The sequence below is a fragment of the Sarcophilus harrisii genome, chromosome 1 (genome assembly GCF_902635505.1).
Source record: "Sarcophilus harrisii chromosome 1, mSarHar1.11, whole genome shotgun sequence".
In the NCBI taxonomy this organism is placed as follows: Eukaryota; Metazoa; Chordata; class Mammalia; order Dasyuromorphia; family Dasyuridae; genus Sarcophilus; species Sarcophilus harrisii.
In genome coordinates this window covers 649884386-649904437 of record NC_045426.1, presented here as the reverse complement: position 1 = coordinate 649904437, position 20052 = coordinate 649884386, and the positions used below count along the sequence as shown (strand labels likewise).

Here is a 20052-nt window from a genome sequence, read left to right as displayed (position 1 = left end):
GAAGATATCGCCCCAAAGATAGGGCCAGGGATCACACTGATTTGCCCACTTCCCTGCCAAAGACACTGAAAGCAAAGGTGCTATGCGCTTTCTCGGCCCGTGAGACCTTGGTAGGGCACAGCCCCGGGCGTGGAGGGGCACCCGCTAAACTTCGGACCGGCCCTAGAGCAGCAAACACCCTGGCCAGACCCCGCCCCAGCCGCACCCCGCAGGGTGAGAGCCGGCTGACCCCTACACTCCCCACCCCCCGGCTTCCTTGGGGCCCCTAAGGCCCCGTGGGAGGGTACCGCCCCCCGCCCCCGCCCCTCCCGGCCAGTCCCCTCGCCGGGGCTGCGGGTGATGGGCCAGTGTCTCTGTTTGTCCTCCAGTGCTCAGGCAGTCAGTTCCCCGCTAGGAAGGGAGAGCAGCAGGAGCCAGCAACAGAGCCGCCTGTGGTGCGGGCCGAGCCGGGCGAGCGGGCTGGAGAGACGCCCCTGCTGTTAGAGTGCACTAGCGAGACCCCGCAGTTAGGCAGCGGCAGCCCGGAGCCCCGGCTCCATTACCTGCCCGCGGCAGCGGCGGCGGCGGCGGCGGCGGCAGCGGCCGAGCCGGGCTCTGAGCAGTGGGTGGAGCTGGTGCGCGTGCTCCCCCAGCAGCTGCTCCTGCCCCAGCAGAAAGTGGTGATCGAGCCCCTCCCGGGGCTCTCCTCCCGAGCCAGCCCCGACCAGAGAGTCAGGATCCAGAGAGTCCCCCAGGTGCTAGTGTTCGGCACTGCAGCCACAGCCCTGAAAGTAGGTGGGGAGAAGGGGGCGGGGCGGGGCTGACTTCTCCTGCCCAGAGCCTGCCCCGGTGCCCCCCAACCTCCCCCTCGATTTAGCCAGGCCGGGACACTAGGCACGTTCGACCCTTGGTCCTGGGACCCATGCCCCTTCCTGTCTCCCCGTGGCTCCTGGCCCCGCCCTCCTGCTCCCAGGCTCCGCCTTTTACAGATACGTCTGCCCCGAGTTTCTTAGGCCCCTCCACTTAGCACCGTCCATGCTCCCCGTACCTCTCATTCAGTCCCCGTTTTACTGCCGGGGGATTTCTGGCCACTGGCATGAGCTTATTCCAAGTAAGAGCAGCAGACTTCCAGACCTTGAACAACAGTTCTTAGGCAGGCAGCCAAGCCCCTTGTGGAGGCACCCCCTGCTCACAGGGAAGCCTCCGGGCTCTCTGTTGGCCAAGAGCAGAGGGGTTGTAGGTGGTGTGAGCTCTTCCAAGAAGAGACCGGGCCTCCCCAGCCTGGAGAAACCCTGGCCTGGACCAGTCTGAAGCCCCAAGGGTCCCTGCCCTGTTCTGTGCTCTGCCGGGCAGCCTGTGCGCCTCAGTTCCAGCTCAGATGCTGCACGCTGTCTGACCCTGTGGGGGGAGGACACCGGCCTCCCCATAACCCTCGGTCTTTTGCCCCAGGTGCAACAGCTCCAGCAGGTGCCCGTGCAGCATGTGTACCCCAGCCAGGTTCAGTATGTGGAGGGCGGTGATGCCAGCTACACAGCCAGCACCATGTGAGTACCTCAGTGATCGGTCTGTAGCCTGCCTCCCGGCTCCCCCGAAGCCATCACAGGCTCTGCCCTTAAGAAGCTGGCTCCCCTCCAGCCATCAGAGATGCCAAAATTGGCCGGCAGAAAGTGGGGCAATGCGTAGGGATTGGTTAGATGGGAGGAGATTGGGGCGGGAAAGGGCAGCTTGGGCGGCAGTGGAGAGGGTGTTGAGACCTGGTAAACCTGGTACTTGTTAGGGGACCCATTAGGAACCTGGCATTGTTAGGAGAGACCCAGCTGCCCAGCTCCAAAGGAGTGGGATGGAATCATTCAGAAGTACTGGACAGTAGAGCTGAAGTCAGGCCCTTGGGAATCTTGGATGCCACCTTTTCTGAACTGCGAGCAGTAGAGAGTTACAGGCTCTTTGTGAGCTGAAAAGGAATGGGATCAGAGCTGGGCTTTAGAAAGATTAATTGTGGCAAGATGGAGAAAGTCTTTAAGTTGGAAGGTTTCCATCACAGAGGCTATGGCAGTAATCCAGGTGGGGAATGTAGGGCTATGGAAATGGAGAGAAAGGAAGAAATACAGAGAGGCCTTGGCAATTGATTGGATCGGTGGGAAGAGGGAGAGAAAGTTTGGAAGATCCATCCTGAGCCTAGAGTGACATGGATGACGAGCCAGTGACAGAAGCGGAAAAGTTGTAAGGAATCTTCTCTTGGTTTCTCTTTGTTAGCTTTTTGGTATTATTCTAAGGTGAAAATATGAGATTCAGCTCAGGCCCCATTTGAATCAAAACAACAGAGTATTTTTGTTGGGAGAAGTCCCTGAAAGCTTATTGAGAGGCAGAAGGTGGCCCTAGCTCAAGGGACAGGTTGACCAGTGCACTCATGGCATGTGACACTCAACATCTGGGCTTCTCCCTGATTTGTTTCTGGGATTTCCATAAGCTCTGCCACAGAGATGGCCACCCAGCCCTTCTTCTTGCCTGCTTTCCTTACAGTCGCTCAGGTACCTACCCCTACACAGAGACACCACTATACACCCAGAATGCGGGCACCAGCTACTATGAGTCCCAGGGCACAACTGCGCAGGTCAGCACACCTGCCACCTCACAGGCTGTGGCGAGTAGTGGCTCAGTGCCCATGTATGTGTCGGGTGGCCAGATCGTCACCAACTCTAGTGGCGCAAGCAGCGGAGGGGGCGGCGGGGGCGGCGGGGGCGGCGCCGGCACCTACGTGATCCAGGGCGGCTACATGTTGGGCAGCTCCAGCCAGTCGTACTCTCATACCACCCGTGCCTCACCAGCCACTGTAAGTGCCCCTGTGCCCCCCCTTAGAGAGAGAAGGGATGGGGAAGATGGGGCAGAGGCAGGGATAGAGCCTTGGGGATGCAACGCAGCCGATTCCTGCCTTCTAGTGACTACCCTGGGAAGTGACCGTCCAGGTGAGGGGTACAGGCCAAAAGGATCAGAAAGGGAGGGGAAAGCCTCAGGGCATTTCATACTAACTGCCTCCTGAGGATAAGCAGAGGGAATGGGGGACCAAGAAGCCCTAAGCCTTGACACTGCCCCAGGTGGGCCCTAGGTCTACCCTAGTTGCCTCTTTTCCATTTGAGGGTAATGAGTGAGGGTCTTACCTAGGTGGGGGCTGGCCCCTGGGTTGGCTCCCTTTCCCCCTCCCCCCCACTTCTCTCCCCTCTAGGTCCAGTGGCTGCTGGATAACTATGAGACGGCAGAGGGTGTGAGCCTCCCCCGCAGCACCCTCTATTGCCACTACCTCCTGCACTGCCAGGAGCAGAAGCTAGAACCTGTCAATGCTGCCTCCTTTGGCAAGCTTATCCGCTCCGTGTTCATGGGCCTCCGCACTCGCCGGCTTGGCACCAGGTATGCCCGCCTGGTGTCCAGAGCCAGACCTGGGACATACTCACAGGACTGAGCCCCAGCCCCAGTGGAATGCCCCTCCTCCCTCCCTCTTATAACTACTCACCAGTTTTTAAAAACAAACCCTCGGTTTTACAAGTCAAGTGAATTTCTTCTCCTCACCCTCAGGTTGCGGGTCCCTTTTTGGTGATATTCTCAGCGACTCCCCCAGAGATTTATTTTGGGCAGCTGCCCCCTAGTGACAACCTCTTGTTAGGCATCCCTAGCGGAAAGCCAGCTCTCACTTTCCCCTTTTCTTGCCTGCTCTTTTTTCCAGGGGGAACTCCAAATACCATTACTATGGCCTGCGTATTAAAGCCAACTCTCCACTGCTCCGCCTGATGGAAGACCAGCAGCACATGGCCATGCGAGGCCAGCCCTTCTCCCAGAAACAGAGGTAGGGCTGCTTCAGAGCCCAGCTGGGGGCTTCCCTCCCCCTGGATTCTCTGCTTACTTTCCCTATCTTCCCAGGCTTAAACCAATCCAGAAGATGGAGGGCATGACCAATGGTGTGGCCGTAGGACAGCAGCAGGCAGCAGGCCTGTCTGACATCAGTGCCCAAGTCCAGCAGTACCAGCAGTTCTTGGGTAAGGACCCATCTTCATGCCCAGGAGCACCGCCACCCAGCCCACTCTGAATCCCCTCCAGGAATTCCTTGACCCACTAGGACTCCCAAGCCCAGTCCTGGCTTTGCTTTGCCCTGGTCAGCATGACGTTGGGCAGCTCACAGAATCTCCCCAGGCTTCAGTTTCCTCATCTCTAAAGTGAGAAATTGGCCCAAGATAATTTCTGAGGTCCCCTCTATGAATGCCCCCTCCTCTGATCAGTCCTGGGTCCTTCCGGCCCACAGATGCCTCAAGGAGCCTGCCAGAATTCACCGAGCTTGACCTACAGGGCAAGGTGCTACCTGAGGGGGTTGGACCTGAAGACATCAAGGCCTTCCAAGTCCTGTACCGGGAGCACTGTGAGGTATGGGGCCAAGCCCAGATCGGGCCCAGAGCATCGCAGCCAGGAGCCATGGGGGTAGGGCTGTGCTCCTTGCCCGAGGGCTCTTCGAGGGGACATTCCTGCCCTTGTCACTCTCTCTCCCCTTGTTGCCAGGCCATTGTGGACGTCATGATTAACCTGCAGTTTACTCTTGTGGAGACCCTGTGGAAGACCTTTTGGAGGTACAACCTCAATCAGCCCAGCGAGGCCACCCCCCTGGCTGTGTGAGTATGGCGGGGAGCCTGCTAAGGCCTGCTTAGTGAAGAAGGGCCCCCTTCTTGTCTGTGCCTGTGTGTACATGTGCCTGTGCCTCCGTATCTGTCCCTGATTCTGTGTCCCCATGTGTGTGTCTCCATACAGCCACGATGAAGCAGAGAAGCGGCTGCCCAAGAGCAGCCTGGTGCTCCTCTCCAAGTATGAGCCTGTGCTCAAGTGGACCAAGGACTGTGACAACTTGCTATACCAGGGCCTGGTAGAGATTCTTATCCCTGATGTGCTGCGGCCCATCCCCAGTGAGTAGGGGGTGGCTGGGGGCAGCCAGCCGAGGCGGGGGTGAGCGTTCTGCCCTGTCCTCCAACCCTGCCTCTTGTCCTCCCCAGGTGCCTTGACACAAGCAATCCGGAATTTTGCCAAGAGCCTAGAGAGCTGGCTCACCAATGCCATGATGAACATCCCTGAAGAAATGGTTCGGGTGAAGGTGAGGGGGAAGGAGCTTCCCAACCAACATTAGTTCATTCCTGTCCCCAAACACCAAAGCCCTTGTGCAGTTAAGGTAGTATTTAGAATTAGAGGCTGTGTTGGAGATCATCTAATCCAACCCCTTTATTTTAAAGAGAGAACTGAGTCTTCAGCAAAGGTCACTCAGATAGCAAATAGAATTGCATTTTGAACTCAGGTCCTCTGATTCCCAGACTAGTGTTCTTCCAACTATAGAGAGCTACAAACTCCAGGCTCAGGAAATTAAGACTTCATCCTAGAAAGAATGGGAAGCTTAGCCTTGTCAGAACTGGGCTATAGAGAAGTTATTAGCAGCCATGCAGGAAAAATGAGAGGGGGTAGCTAGTCAGGTTATTGCAGTGGTCTAAGACGCAGGAAAGGGGAAGAGGAATATAGTCCATTGAGATTTGTATGGAACCAGAGACTTGGATCCAGACCCACACTTGCTATATCCCAGTAACTCTGTGATCCCTCTTTCCTTCGGTGAGCTTCAGTTTTTGTTGTTCGGTTACATCCGGCTCTCTGTGACCCCATTTGGGGTTTTCTTGACTGGAGTAATTGGTCATTTCCTTCTCCAACTCATTTTACAGATGAGGAAACTGAGGCAAAAAGAGTTAAGTGACTTGCCAGGGCTCACAGTTACCAAGTGGCTGAAGCCAAGATTTGAGGTCAGCTAGACCAGTTTTCCTGATTTTCCAGACCCAGCACTCTATCCACTGTGCCATCCCCTTGCCAGGCTTTAGTTTACTGTGTTATAAAATGAGTGGGTTTCACCAGTCAGTTTCAATGCCTCCAGATAATTTAGCACTAAATCCTATGCCCCCTGAAATCACCACCTCACTCTGGTCCACAGTTCTCACCTCTAAAAGAAGGCTGATCTATATGGTACTGAACGTCCTCTGCAGCTCTACTATTGGGCTGTTGTAGAGACTGGCTGCAGGTGGGGAGGGGGATCATGGAAACAAGGGCATGAAAGGGCTCTGCCCACAGGTGGCTGCAGCCAGCGCTTTTGCCCAAACACTTCGGCGCTACACGTCCCTCAATCACTTGGCCCAGGCGGCCCGGGCTGTACTTCAGAACACGGCCCAAATCAACCAGATGCTCAGCGACCTCAACCGCGTTGACTTTGCTAATGTACAGGTACCAGCGGTGCCTAAGGAGAGCTGGGGCTCTCTGGGAGGGGAGGGTCCTGGGCAGCCTTGTCCTGACCTCCTGCCTCCGATTCCAGGGTTTCTGGGGATGGCATGATGTGGTGTCGGAGGGAGCCCCTGGTGGGTGTGGGCTCAGAGCTTCCTCCCAAGCCACACCTCTCTGACTCTGTGTCCCCAGGAGCAGGCCTCATGGGTATGCCGCTGCGAGGACCGTGTCGTGCAGCGGCTGGAACAGGACTTCAAGGTGACTCTTCAGCAGCAGAACTCACTGGAGCAGTGGGCAGGTTGGCTGGACGGCGTGGTGAGCCAGGTGCTCAAGCCCTACCAGGGCAGTGCCAGCTTCCCCAAGGCTGCCAAACTCTTCCTTCTCAAGTGGTCTTTCTACAGGTGGGTGGTATCTGATGAATGGGGGTTGGGGGCAGCCTAGCTCAGCCCACCAACCCCAGGTCTACCTTCTCTTCTTCTAGCTCCATGGTCATCCGGGACCTGACCCTGCGCAGCGCAGCCAGCTTTGGTTCATTCCACCTGATCCGCCTCTTGTATGACGAGTACATGTACTACCTAATTGAGCACCGGGTGGCCCAGGCCAAGGGAGAGACACCCATCGCTGTCATGGGCGAGGTGGGTACAATAGGTAGATTGGGGAAGATTGGGAGGAAGGGAGGAGGGAAAAGAGGAAGCAGCCCACCCACCCTAACTGCTCCCCTGGGCCCACTCTCCCCTGTACAGTTTGCCAACCTGGCCAGTTCCCTGAACCCCCTGGATCCTGACAAAGGTAGGAAGGGCTTCTCCCACCTCAGCTCCTCCTGGGGCTGGTGAGGACCTTTGGATATCTGGGTCCCCACCTCATTTGGGCACCAGATGTGGGGGCAGGGTGGGTAAGGGGACCGAGCATCCCAGCCCTATTGGCAAGGAGTGGGAGTGGGGAGGAATTCCTGCCTAGAGCAAGCCCTGAACCCAGATCCCTCCATGAATCCAGATGAGGAAGAAGAAGAAGAGGAGGAGAGTGAAGATGAACTGCCCCAAGAGATCTCTCTCAACTCCAGTGAGTCAACTGCCCTCAGCTCAGAGACCTTGGAGCCCCCTGCCAAGCTGGCAAGGACGGATGGACGGGGCATCTTCGTGCAGGCCCTGCCCTCGAGCTAAAAGCCCTGGCTGTATGCTGGGGCTCCCCAGGACTCTGGTCCTCAGAGGGCAGGGCAAGGGCTATTTCAGGGGCCACCTACCCCAAACCCACCTCGGAGCTGTGGGAGTCCCACGAGCCCAGGCTTCCGGCAAAGGAGAAGCTCAGCCTCACCAGCCTTCTGCCCTCCCCCCTCCTCTCCTTCCCCCCAAAGACACCAAAGTCCCAGCCAGACTCCAGACTTCCCTGCAGCCCGAGGGATTTGGTGTGTTTCTGCTCTGGCCCTGTCATGGGGCAGGATGCACTCCCAGCTACTGAGGGGGAAGCAGGAGAGCTCCTCAAAGCAGGGAAGGCATTGGCCCTGCACCCCCTCACACCTGCAAACCCACCCCTTCCTGTGGCCTTTGTTTGCCCCTGCGGGGTATGGGGGTGGGTGGCAGCACAATCCCAGGGCAAGAACCACTTGGCTGCACTGGAAGGATTTTTCTTAGGGGGGAGGGGGGCAGGGGAGCTGGCTCCTCAATACTGCAAACACTGACACAAAAGACAAAGACGTGCCTTAAGGAACAAACTGAGCGTCCTGGCTGGCGACGGGCTCCCTGGGGCAGTGGGCATGGCCCGGAACCAGAGGGAGAGTGGAGTATCTTCTCTTCCCCTGGTCACCTGCACGGGCCCAGAACTGTGCCAAGCCTCACCCAAGGGGCTGTGTGCCCAGTAGGGAGTCAGATGGCTCCCTACAATGGGCATGGTGGTTCCCGGGTTTCCCTCACCCTCTCCTCCTCCTCCTCACCCTTCCCCCCCCCCCCCAACTGATTCCAAGCTCTGGCTTTGCACAGTGGCTTGCCCCCCACCCCCCCTCCAGGCTGCCTGGGGCTTAGGGGATGCTGAGCTGCCACCTTGGACACAGGTTGTATGGGTGGGGGGAGGAGTCGTTGCTCTTTTCGAGACCACTTGCTCAAGTGCAGAGGTCCCTTGCCACCACCCAGAATCCTCCCTCCTCCCATCCTCCTTGCTTCCCTTCTTGGTTTAAGTGCAATTAAAGCAGTTCCGGGCACTGCTTTAGGTAAGGGCTTGTGGGTCAGGGCCCTGCCCATCAATCTTCTTCCCTGACACCCCATCCCGCACCCTCTGCAGAGGGAGCAGTGCAGGCCTCCCATCAAGCCTCGGGACAGGCCCTCTCCTTCATAGGCTGTATCTCCACCTCAGTACCCTTCCTCTGACCCATCCAACCCAGGCCTGGAGCTGTGGCAGGATCCTCTCCCCACCCCACCCCCCCAAGGGCAGGGGAAGACACAGCTGATGGGAGGGAATGAGCAGGAGAGGCTTCCTTATTCCCTCCCAGCTTCCAAAGACCAGTGCTAGACTGACACTGCCCTGAGAGCTGCCAGCCTAACCCAGCTCAGGGAGATAAGGCCAAGGTGCCTCCTCCCAAGTGTGGCCAGCCTCCCCTGGAGCAGGTAGGCAGGCAGGGGGCCTGGGTAGCCCTCACTCATAAAAGATCATCCCCACATACTTTCTTCCCCTTCCCCCCTCCCCCCCAACAGCTGCCCTCTAAGATGCTGGTTTGTCATGGAATCTTCTTAGCTATTCTAGTTTTCCAGAGATCTGTGCTTTTGTAATGTAATGATCTAACCCTCTCTCTAAACCACATAACATATTGTGCGATTTGTGAGCGATATCCACTCAGTCGGTAGCTGTTGGGGTTTTTCCAACCATCATGGCCTTATTCGTTCCAATTTTTTCAGTGTTTTCAACATGTGAGATAGATGTTTATGGCAAAACAAAACAAAAAAATACCTGACCTTATTGTATAAAAAAAAAAAAAAAATCACTATTTTGTGTGCTCCAAGTGCAGCAGCTGAGGGGACTGGCCCCCCCACTCTGCTGGTGGCTGGTGCCACCTTGGGCCTGGGCATCCAGGCCTTCTTCCCCGTGGTGGTGAAAGTGTCAAAGCGTGTGGTAGTCTAGAGAGCCCGAGCTGTTTTCTACCTTTTGTAGTCTTTCTTAAAACACAATAAATTCTGCTGTGTTATTTGGCTACCAGCTGACTCCCCCAGGCCTAGTATCTGTTCCACAGCTTGTCCTGAAGCTTCCTCTGCTTTGGTGCAGGTCAGGGCTCTGGGTTCCTGACTATTCAGTTTGTGTCCAACAGAAACAATATCCCCAACTTTAGGGTAAAGGTGAGATGCAGAGCCAACTGTCTCACAAACTTGATTGCAGGAGGGTGTTGGGGGTGGGGGACAATATGATCCTGAAGGGAGTTCACACAAGCTCAGAAATTAAAACATTTATTACATGAATGGGGAGGAGGGGGCAGGGAGAGGGGTCAGCTAGCTCGACCTCCTCACAGAACTGGCAGCCAAGAAAACTTTTAGAATATACATGAAACCAAAGGCCCCGGCCTGGAAGGGAGGAGGGGGTGGGGAGAAGCTGAGTCTCTTGAAGCTTCTCTTGGCCCCCTTCCCTGTGCCCAGGGCTGACAGGGCTCTCTTTGCCAAGGAACTCGGCAGCCTAGGTAGCCCTGGCCACTTAATCCCCAGGGGTTCCTCCCTGCCCCCACTTAAATAGGCATAAATAAAAGGAATCTGGGCTCCAGGGCTCGTGGGGGGGGAAGGAAGGGGGGGACTCCCTCCAGCCTACCCCACTTTCCAAGGGGGGGAGGGGGGAAGGCCTTCCAGAGCCAAGCCTTCCCTCCCCCCAATCCCCACCTCCCCACCTAATACTAGGGGACAGGATGGGAGAAATAAAAGCCCCCGAGTAACAACAAAATCCAACCCAAAACGAGGAGGTAGTATCGAGTCAGTGTCCAGAGCAGTGGGTGCCATAGCCCCCGGGCTCCTCACAGCACAATCCATGTGTACCGCTCGTTGTCAGCCAGGACCTTCAGGGAGCAGCCTGGAGGGGGTGGGACACACACACATACACACACACACAAGACAAGTACATCCCAACTTCTTTTGGGCACCCTTTCTGCCTCTTGTTCATAGGCTCAAAGGAGTTAAGCTGGAATGGCCCTCAGAACATCCAATCCAACCCCCTTACTTGACAGAGGAAACTAAAGCACAGAGAGAAGACACTGGGCCAAAATCACACAGGAAAATTCATCACAGGATTTTAAAGAGTTGGAGGGGCCATTCTACTGAGGCCCAGAGGTTAAATGACATGCTCGAGGTCAGACAGTAAACAAAAGAGCCAGCATTTAAATCCAGTGCTACTTCTAGGATAAAGGATATGATACACACTAAATGGAGCCAAACCTTTAGGAACCCATCTCTGTGTCACTGACAGACACCTCTGGGAGGTCCCAAGTCCCCATAAAGTTAATTCCTATCACAAGAGTAGGGCAGCCCTTTGTCCTAAAATCATCTCATAATATAAAAACAGAAAGGCTCCTTACTCTGTTAATAAATTTTGGGATCTAGTGACCAAACTGAGCCAAGGTCACTCCACCCTTACCCTTCACAATCTCTCTCCCCCCTCCCCCACCCAGTCTTCCCTTTCAGGACCAGAGTTCTCTTTAGTCTGTCCTCAGGAGCTCTCCCTCTCTGCCCATCCCTCCTTCCTCCTCCTCCGTCAGCTCCCTTCTATCTGGGCTGCCGTTAGCTTTGGGGCCTTCTCTAGTTCCATCCTATCTGGAGTTGGGACGACAAGTCCCAGGCACAGTCCTAGTGTTGCAGTTACAGATCAATGATTGATACTTGAATGAACAGGGCCTTTATATGAGGGGAGGGGCAGGTTTTTTAGGTGGGGGCCTCTGCGCCCTCAGAAGTCAAAGCCAGATAAGAAGACCGACAGGCCAAGCAAGCAGAGGAAGAGAACGCTGGGTCGTTGAGACGGCCTGAGCCCCACCTTTGTGCAGCGCCTCATTGGTCATCCTGTTGACATAGCGGCCACTGTTCTCAGGCACGAGCCACTTCATCACCATGTCCACACAGCTCTTGCGATAGGAGCTCCAGACGCTGCCGCTGGAAGGAAGAAAAGCAGCTCAGCCAGGACTGGGTGCGGTTCAGACCCCCTCCTCCTGAACCGCCCCCGGCCTCACCTGGTCTGCCCTTTGACTTCAGTGAGATCACCCACGCTGACCGTCACGAAGATGCCTGTATTCAGGTCCCAGGCTACCTTCAAGCTGGTGTGATAGGTCTTTGGTCTAGAGGGCAGGACAGAGGGTAAACTGAGGCCCGAGGAAAGTGGCCTGGACTGCTGGGGAAGGGGTGGAGTAAAGAGTGGAAATGAGAAGATCATAGGCTTTGAGCTTTGAGGAACTTAGCATTTCCCTCATTCAAGCGCCTTTGTTTAGAGATGGGGAAACTGCAGCCTTGAGAAGGGAGGCACTACACCCAGGATCACCCAGCTCCCAAACGGCAGAGAAGAGACCTGAACCCCAAGGGTTTGTGACTTCCAAATCTATGGTTCTGTCAGCTAAATAATCACAGTTGTCAAGTGGAGAGCTAAGAGGCCCACAGGAAAGGCAAAGGGGGCAGGGTCACTCTTCTGCACTTGGTCACGGCAGGCCTGGGGAATACAGGGCCCAGCATTTGCCTTCCCTCTCCCTCACCGGAGCTGGGCTTCCTCATTGGGGGAAGGGAAGGCCAGGAGCAGCAGGCCAATGTTGATGAGGACCTGGTTGGTTTCAGGACAGACCTGTAAGGGAGAGAGCAGGGGAGGACAATGAGGAGAGGCCCCAGAGCACTGGAACATCACAGGCTACAACCCAATAATCACAGTTTACATTTCCATGGCAATTTAAGATTTTCAAAATACTTCATGCACAACCTCAGCTGTGAGCAAATAGGAGTCCCATTTTAGAGATGAGGAAACAGACTCAGAGAGTAAATGATGTTCCTAATCATACAACTGGAAAAGTATCAAAGCCAAGATTTGCCTTGGCCATCTAATCTGTGGAAATTGTTGTACTAGACAACAATGTAACACTCTCTACCCTCAAAGAGCTTACATTCTGTTAGGAACATGTGCATTTACAAGACCCATACAAAGTAGACACAGGATGGTCTTAAGGGAGAAGGCCTTTCATGCCATTCCTGTCTCCTGGGCCCACTCTCGACCCCAGAGAGCACACACCTCCAAAATAACGATGTCATAGTCACTGAAGGAGCAGAACTGGTGGCTCCAAGTGGCGTCATTCCGGATGACTTCATTAATGACATACTCAAAGTCCAGCGTGAGCTGCTCCACTGTCAGGTACTGGCCCTTTAATGGACAAAGGGCCAGAGATGTACATACACAGATGCTCGGCCCCTCTTTGGCCCAGACTGGCCTTCCTCTGTCCCCGAGCCCTGCTGCATACCTGGAAAACTGCCCGCTCTCTCATAGGCCGTAGATTCCTGCCCCGGAGGTCGGTCACCACAAATGGAAGGGAGATTTTATCATCCTCAAACCCTAGAGACGGTGGAAGACGGGCACAGGAAGATAGGGGTGAGCCTTTGAGGTCTGGAGAGAGCCCTGCTCTGCCCTCTCCTCACCTGCACCCCCTTTTCTCACCATCCTCCGGTTCAGCCCAGTCCCCTGGCTCCAGCACATAATGGAGCTTGGTGTAGTTGACATAACCCGGCTCTGCAACCGGGGGTACTGTGTCAGGAGGACTGTCGCGGGGTCCTGACTCCCTGTCCTGGGATGGAGCCTCACAGGGCAGTCGACATCGGCTGCCTGAGGCCCCCAGACAGGGGGGTTGTCGGGCCTCCTCCACAGCGCCGCCCTTTGCTTCCTTGGCTCTCCGGAAAATGTCAGCCACAAATTCCTTGGCTTTGGCAACAGCTGGTGAAGGCTCTGGAGGGCGAGCAGGGGTGGCCTCTGGGCAGGGTCCTCGGGACGCTGGGGGATCCTCTCGGCTCGGGGGCCCAGGAGGGTCAGGTGGGGCTGGCGGATGGGTGGTTCGGTCATAGAGGATTTGGCAGAAACTGCTGTCACCTACAATCAGGGGATCCAAGGAGAAGCAAGCAGGTTGAGGGGAAGGAAAGTGAGTGCTCAGAACTTATAAAGGCAAATCAGAGCACTTTGGTTTAGAACTTGGGGCAAGCCATTTCTCTCTGTAAATGTAGAAGGCAGACAAGAGACCAAGACAGCCTTCAGTACATGAGAGGTAAGGCTCCTGTCTCTCTAATCTATGACTCTCACGAGGGGCAGATTGGTCTCTTTCCCCTCTCTAGAATTCTCCCCCCGTAGGGGATTAGATAAGATTTACATCCAGAAGGTACTTTAGAAATTATGAATCAATGCTCCATAGGTAGTCAAGAAACATATACATTGAAGACAAGTCCCTCATATATTTTATCCTTTCTCTTAGTCAGGAGGTAGGGGAAACAAAGCTAGGTCTATCAGGAAGGGAAAAATATTTTCCACCCACTAGAGGATGGAGTTGGTATCTAGGAATTATCATTGTAAAGAGATAATGGATCAGAAATCAAGCTACTTCCTTGTGATTGCACCTTGGATAAGTCACAACCTTTCAGAGCCTCAGTTTCCCTATTTGTAAAAACAAGAAGGTTGGACTCCCTGATTTCCAAAGTCCTTCCCACTCTTCATTATAAACCAGCAGGCCTGACCCCAGTGCCCCTTCAAAGGTGTCTTTCAGCTCTACAAGTAGCTGAGGGAGGGCCAGGAAGTCGGACTAAAGTCTGGACTTGGGGTCACAAGCCTACCTGCTGAGCAGACAGAGACTGCACAGGCCACCAAGGAGTAACTGGTGTTGAGCAATACCACCTGGTCCTTTTTGAGCTGGAAGGCTGGCTGGAAGGTGGGGAAGGGATAGACCACCTGGTACTTCGTATGCAGCATGAACCCGTGTCTCAGGCAATGGGCACTAGGGTCTCCTGAAACACATACACACAGAGCTATAACAAATGCCCATGGTGCCCGCCAGTGGCACACTTCCACACACACTCCATGTCGCACACATAAACAAAACACACCTGAACAGACCTGTAACATGCCCACTCCAAGACATGCCCATCCCAACACAAAATGAAGCCCCCGTGCAACAAGCATCGGCCAATGCACAGGCAGCCCGTGACTCCCCTACACATACAACAAGCACAAAACATAAACACGCTCACAGCGCGTGCCGGGGACGCTTCCATGCCTATACTGCACCATTGGGGCACAAATACCCTAACAGTGAGAACCCTTCCTACTAAGTGAGAACACATGTAACATGCAGTACTGCCCGTCCCTGTCCCCAGCCAGGGTCATGTGCAGGAACCAAGCCCACCTCCACAGATCCACTCACCAGGATGGGCAAGGCTGGCATCTCGGCAGCTAGGGCAGCGGTCTCTGGGTGGCATAGCCACAGTGCTAATGTAGATGTCCCGGTGGTTCTCATCACTCATCATCATCATGTTCATTAGAATCCCATTGGCTGACCGGGTACTAAGGGGGCAGGGGGGAGGGGCTGAGCCTAAATCAATCCCAACCCCCCCTTCCCCCTTTCTCCCCAGTGTCAACCCCCACCCTTTCATGTTCTCTACCCCATAGGCCCTCACTTGAAGCCAAAGACGATGACTTTGGAAGAGTCACTGGGCCACTCGCATACAGTTAGATACAGGTCACTGTAAATTTCCTCATCTTGGAAGAGCCTCACCTGTCTCACCTGTGGGCAGGATTGCACAGGAACCAGGAATAGCATTAGTAATACAAGGCCCTTTGCGATCACCTCATCCAACCCTCTCATCTCACAGAAAAGGAAACCAAGTCCCAAGGAGGGGGAGGAGACCACAGACTCAAACCCAGGCTTCTTCCTTCTTAGCCCAATACAGAGTGAGAGTTTGGTGGGACTGCCCCCTGCCCAGGGAAGAGGAAGGGTCGAACAAGTGGCGAGGAGGCCCACGGAGGGGTTGCTCCAGCCCCGCCTTCCTACCAGCTTCAACTTGCTGTGGACGTTGAATTCCCACCAATAGAGGTGATAGATATAGAAGGAGAAGTCATCATCGCCACTGTTGCTTGTATAGGAGAGGACGTAGCGGCCACATTTGGAAAACCCCAGGAAGATGTGCCTGTGGAGGGGGAGTATTCTGGTACCTGACGACGCACTAGCCATTCTCTTCCTCCCTCTACCCCTCCCCCCCTCCCCAATTCTGATACTCATTTCCCCCATCCCACCCGTCCCACGCTATCCCGACTTAGCACACATCCACAGCCTGTCCCAACCTCACCCTGCACAAAGGAAGTCCTCATCCACAATGCTCTTTAAAGATACGCAGACACGAGGTGGTAATTTGCGGAAGAGCCGAGGGGAGAGCTGCCCACTAATCTGGGGACGGAAAGAGGGGTAGGTCAGGCAACAAACTGCTTCTCTCCACTCCAGAGGCAGAGTCCATCCAAGGTTGCCCTGCTCCTAAATTTATACTCTCCTCTTTCCTTCAATGAACTCCCTCTGATTCCCTTCACTGTTACCCCATTTCCCAATTTTCTTCTCTCTCTTCTTATAAGAAAAGTAGTTCAATCGTCTTGAGTCTAACTCACCTGCAACCTTGAACATCAATTAGCCTTTCCTCCTTCCTATGCCTTTGCTCCTGTCATTCCTATTTATCCATATCCTGCTCCTTTGGTGTTTCTCTTTCTAAGGAAGATCCTCATTTCCACTATCTGAAGACAGACATGAAGCTCAGAAATCAGTCACTTAGTCCAACTTAAATCTGAAGTGGAAAGCTCTCGACAACATCCCTGACAAGAGGTCATTGAGCTGTTTCTTAAAGATCCTCAGGAAAGGGGAAGCTACTTTCTACTAAGACAGCCCATTTCCATTTGGGAAAGCTCTCTTTGTGAAGAAATGTTTTCTTACATTAAACCTAAGTCTGCCTCTCTCTAACTCCTACCCACTGATCTTACTTCTGCCCTTTGGGACCATATGGAACCAACCTATGCTTTCTTCCACATGACATCAACTTCAAATATTTCACTATCCAATTCTTTTCTATAGTGTCTTTTTTGGCCTAAGCACCCCCTTGTATGTTATTCTCAAATGCCAAGGTCTCCAGAATTAGCTTTCTGGGCTGTCATTTCACATCACTGACTCATATGGATCTTACAGTCATCAGATCCCCCAAACAATCTTTCAAATAAGCTATTGATCAGCCATATCTCCTTCAATATTGGCCTAATGAAGTTGATCATTTGAACTAACATGAAAGACTTGCATTTGTCCCTAATAAATTTCATCGAAATTGTATTAGGTCCACTATTCTAGCCTCCTGGAAACTTTTTTGGGATCATTTCATTTGTGTCGACTATTCCCCCCAAACTTCAGAACACTGATAATACTGATGAGCATGCCCCCTACCCTTTAATCCAAGTCAATGACAAAAACAGCAATACCACATCCCCACTTCTCAAACGCAATGTTCAATACCATTTATTGTTTTCCTATCTTTCAATAAATACTGCATGAAAAATTCCATTATCCGAAGATATATACATATCTATAGATAGGTATGTATGTGTATAGGTACATATATGTATGAGCATACACATATATGCTCATCACATATGATGAGCAGTAGACTCATCCTTCTGAGTTCAAATAAGTTGTGTGACCCTGGGCACCCTGTTTGCCTCAGTTTCTCCATCTGTCAAATGAGTTGGAGAAAGAAATGGCAAACCATCCCAGTATCTTTGCCAAGACCCCAAGGGGGTCTTGAAGAGTCAAGACACGACTTTTAAAAAAAAAAAAATGCCTGAACAACCATGCCTCAGTTTTCTCCTTGGTTTAAATCATCTTTAAAGTCCCTTCCACTCTAAACCTAGGCTGGGAGCTGGGCTCACAGTGAGATTTCACAAGTGTCCGGGAATGCAGCGCTTGGAGCCCGCGCCTGCTCCCAGAATTGCCAAGTTTCCTAGGTTTTTGCCTCTCCTCGGGTACCGAGGGGACAGAGACAATGTGAATGTGGGAGAGCATCATGTGTGAATAAGAGCCGATGTAGGGCAGGCTACATTAAAACAGATAAAAATGAATGAGACAAGTTCTCCATCTCCGGGAAGCTCAAGTCAGGGGGGAGACAAGATTCCTGCATATGGGACCTGAGATTTTCATCTGCGCCTTCCTATACTACCCGTGCCCCCCACTCCACTGCCATCGATCTTGACCAGATCCTCCTGCCAGAACCCGGCCCACCTCTCCAGCCCCAGCCATCAAGTATACGAGTCTTGCTCTGCGTCCCCCTTCCTACGCCCAGGCACGCTGGCCTCTCGCACCCGGGGCTTCTGCTCTGCAACATGCTCTTCCCCACCGCTTCTCTCCTCCAGCGCTCTCGCTAAAAAGCGGCCTCCGCCGTCTTCGGCCACCCCGGGGAGCCCACTCCCGTGACTGCCTGTGCCCCGCACCCCCGTTCCTCGGCACCCGGTCTCCATCACACCCTCCTCTGTCACTCCTCCCATCAGCCTAGGCCTTGCTCCTCTCTAAGGCGCTCTCCTCCATCACCTTCTCCTCCGCTTGCGATGCTCTCGCCCTCCCGACCCACCTCACCGACCCCCAGAAGGCCTCCTCCTCCAGGGCCCCAGCCCCCCACTCCCCTTCTCCCCACGATCCCTTCCTTTTCCTCGCCCTCCCCCAGCGCCCTCCCCTCTAGGCCCTTCCCTCCAGAATGCACACCCCCCCCGGTGCCCCTCCCCCCCGACGCCCTCCCCTCTCCGGTTTTCCCCTCGGGCGCCCCCTCCCCCGCCCGATCCTCCCGGCCCCGGCCGGGCTCTCACCCTGACACGCTCCAGCTGCTTGAGGACATGTTCCCGCCGCCGCCCTCCGGCTCGCTTCCCTCCAAGGCCTCCGCCGCCTCCGCCGCCGCTCCCGGCCCCGCTGTTCCGCTCCGATTTCGAGCTGGGCGCCATTTTCACCCCCTCCCTCCACTTCCGGAGCAACCGGCCCCGTCGCCCCACCCCCTCCGCCTCTTCATTGGCCCTATCCGAGGGATGCGGCGAGCCGGTTGGAGGGGAGTCGGACCTCGGAGCTTCTTCCCGCTCGACTTGTCCATCAAAGTCATCTCGAATGATGATTGGTAAACCTGGCGCCGCAGTCGCATTTCGGTAGGCCGCATGCGCTGCCAGTTCCATTGACTCCGCCTTCTCCTTGATATTAACCAATCTATACGCAAGATATGTTCAGATCGCTAGCAGATAACGCTTGGTCTGTGGACAGTGGGCCTTGTCAATCTCATTATCGACACGCCCCCGTGAGGCCACTAGGTTTCCATAGAGACCATAAGAGGCCCTGGCACCCAGGGCTTTCTGTGGTCCAGAAGGGGCCTAGTGCCACTTCTTTGAGGTGTCTGTGGATAGTGCCTGACAGACTACACTTAAGTCTTGTTGCCCTAGCAACCACCTAGAGCCTTTCATTCATTTTTTCCCCCTCCCCTGAGTACCTACTATGGACTGGAGAGGGAGAGATGAGAGGTTGCCTTCAGTGGAAAACGAAAAAGTCTGGATAACAGCATCATGAAGTTCAGAGCAGGGAGAGTTGTTCCCCATCTACCATCTAACCATCAGGGAAGGCTTCCAGTGTACTGAGCTGGATCTTGAAGAACGGGGAGAGCTTCCAGATTAGGCTAATTCAGTCTCAAAAGAAAGACATGGGAAAACTTGAAGCCACCGAAAGTGGTAGAGTGAGTGGGCCAGTCCAGAGGGGCCGTCAGGTAAATAAAGAAGGTGGGGCGCGTGCAGATCTGCAGGGGAGGATTGCAAATATCTTCCGTCTGCATTGTTTCCTATGGACAGTGAGGTTCCCGAGAAGCAGAGGGACCTGACATTAAGAAGATGGGTCTGGCGGCTTGTGCAGCAAAGACTGGTCTTAGGAGAAACTGAACTCAGGATTAGGAGGCGATAGTCCAGGAGAGAGGCAATGAGACATTTAGGGAAGGGAAGAGGCAAAAGTGTGAGATAGTGTAATAATAAGCCTAGGAGGACCTAGCAACTGATTGGATGCGGTGGGGAGGCAGGAGAATAAGGAAGGAACTCAAAGGTTGTAGTTTCCCTGAGAGCAAAAATTGTTTACTTTGGGTTTTGTATATAGATATAACATGCAGTAATCACTAAGTAAATATTCATCAAATTGAACGATCGATTACCAGAAGGTTTCTGCTACTATTTTCTTGGTTTTAGGAGGTAACCCTGTGGGTTGTCCCCAGAATTCCTTAAACGCTAGCATTTTGGGGCCCCTACTAGTGTATTTCCTCTTAACAATCAGTCAAGTCAATAAATTCGGTTCTTTAGGTGAAGTATTTATTCAAAGGGCAAGAATGATAGTAATAAAATATTTCTCCCAAACATCATGAAGTGCACTTTCATACAAAGACACCGAGAATCTATTGGGAGGAGGAGGGACAAGAGAAAGAACCAGTTTTATAGTACAATAGTAACGAGGTTAATACACATGTAGAGAACATAGCCATGGCAATTCACAGCTCTGGAACTTCAGAGCCTTGAGGTACCTTCCTCCTCTGGATGATCTTCACAAAATTTACTTAAGAGTATCAGGTTCCTGATAGACAAGTCACTCCAGTGTTCCAATGATAGGCTAAAGTTCTCTCAGCCAACTAATCAATCCACCTTTAGACTAGATTGAGTGAAAAGTATGCCTTGAAAATTACTAAGGTCTAAATCTTCAATTCTTCCAACCGCCATTAAGTCTCAGCCTGTTTTCTACAACTGTTTTTCACA

General features: G+C 53.8%; 2 protein-coding genes across 10 annotated transcripts in view; one reads left to right on the top strand and one right to left on the bottom strand.

Annotated features, from left to right (window-relative positions):
* The window catches only part of RFX1 (regulatory factor X1), a 34631-nt gene extending 25196 nt beyond the window's left edge, over nt 1-9435 (top strand). For 4 of the 8 annotated variants that reach the window (XM_031947686.1, XM_031947683.1, XM_031947684.1 and 1 more), the window contains 14 exons: nt 369-770; nt 1429-1523; nt 2500-2809; nt 3200-3381; nt 3695-3814; nt 3889-4004; nt 4268-4386; nt 4519-4628; nt 4765-4916; nt 5004-5101; nt 6112-6261; nt 6451-6659; nt 6740-6893; nt 7252-9435. In XM_031947686.1, coding sequence (XP_031803546.1) covers nt 369-770; nt 1429-1523; nt 2500-2809; nt 3200-3381; nt 3695-3814; nt 3889-4004; nt 4268-4386; nt 4519-4628; nt 4765-4916; nt 5004-5101; nt 6112-6261; nt 6451-6659; nt 6740-6893; nt 7252-7713 — 2679 coding nt within the window. In that variant the 3' untranslated portion in view covers nt 7714-9435. Of the gene's footprint in view, nt 1-368; nt 771-1428; nt 1524-2499; nt 2810-3199; nt 3382-3694; nt 3815-3888; nt 4005-4267; nt 4387-4518; nt 4629-4764; nt 4917-5003; nt 5102-6111; nt 6262-6450; nt 6660-6739; nt 6894-7001; nt 7048-7251 lie in introns of all 8 variants that reach the window. The other 4 variants (XM_031947689.1, XM_031947688.1, XM_031947687.1 and 1 more) reach the window with 3 other exon arrangements.
* Nucleotides 9098-18623, bottom strand: DCAF15 (DDB1 and CUL4 associated factor 15). Of its 2 annotated transcripts, XM_031947693.1 has the most exons (13): nt 18097-18619; nt 15561-15658; nt 15266-15401; nt 14892-14998; nt 14639-14778; nt 14052-14222; nt 12895-13320; nt 12701-12792; nt 12475-12603; nt 11951-12036; nt 11438-11542; nt 11245-11360; nt 9098-10290 (listed from the first exon to the last, which is right to left on the bottom strand). In XM_031947693.1, the coding sequence occupies exons 1-13, from the start codon at nt 18448-18450 to the stop codon at nt 10235-10237; spliced, it is 2016 nt and encodes a 671-aa protein (XP_031803553.1). In that variant the 5' UTR covers nt 18451-18619; the 3' UTR covers nt 9098-10234. The 2 variants fall into 2 exon arrangements, with proteins under 2 accessions (XP_031803553.1, XP_031803551.1); XM_031947691.1 differs by having other exon boundaries at nt 9098-11360; nt 14052-14219; nt 18097-18623.
* Between the last annotated feature and the right edge of the window lie 1429 nt (nt 18624-20052).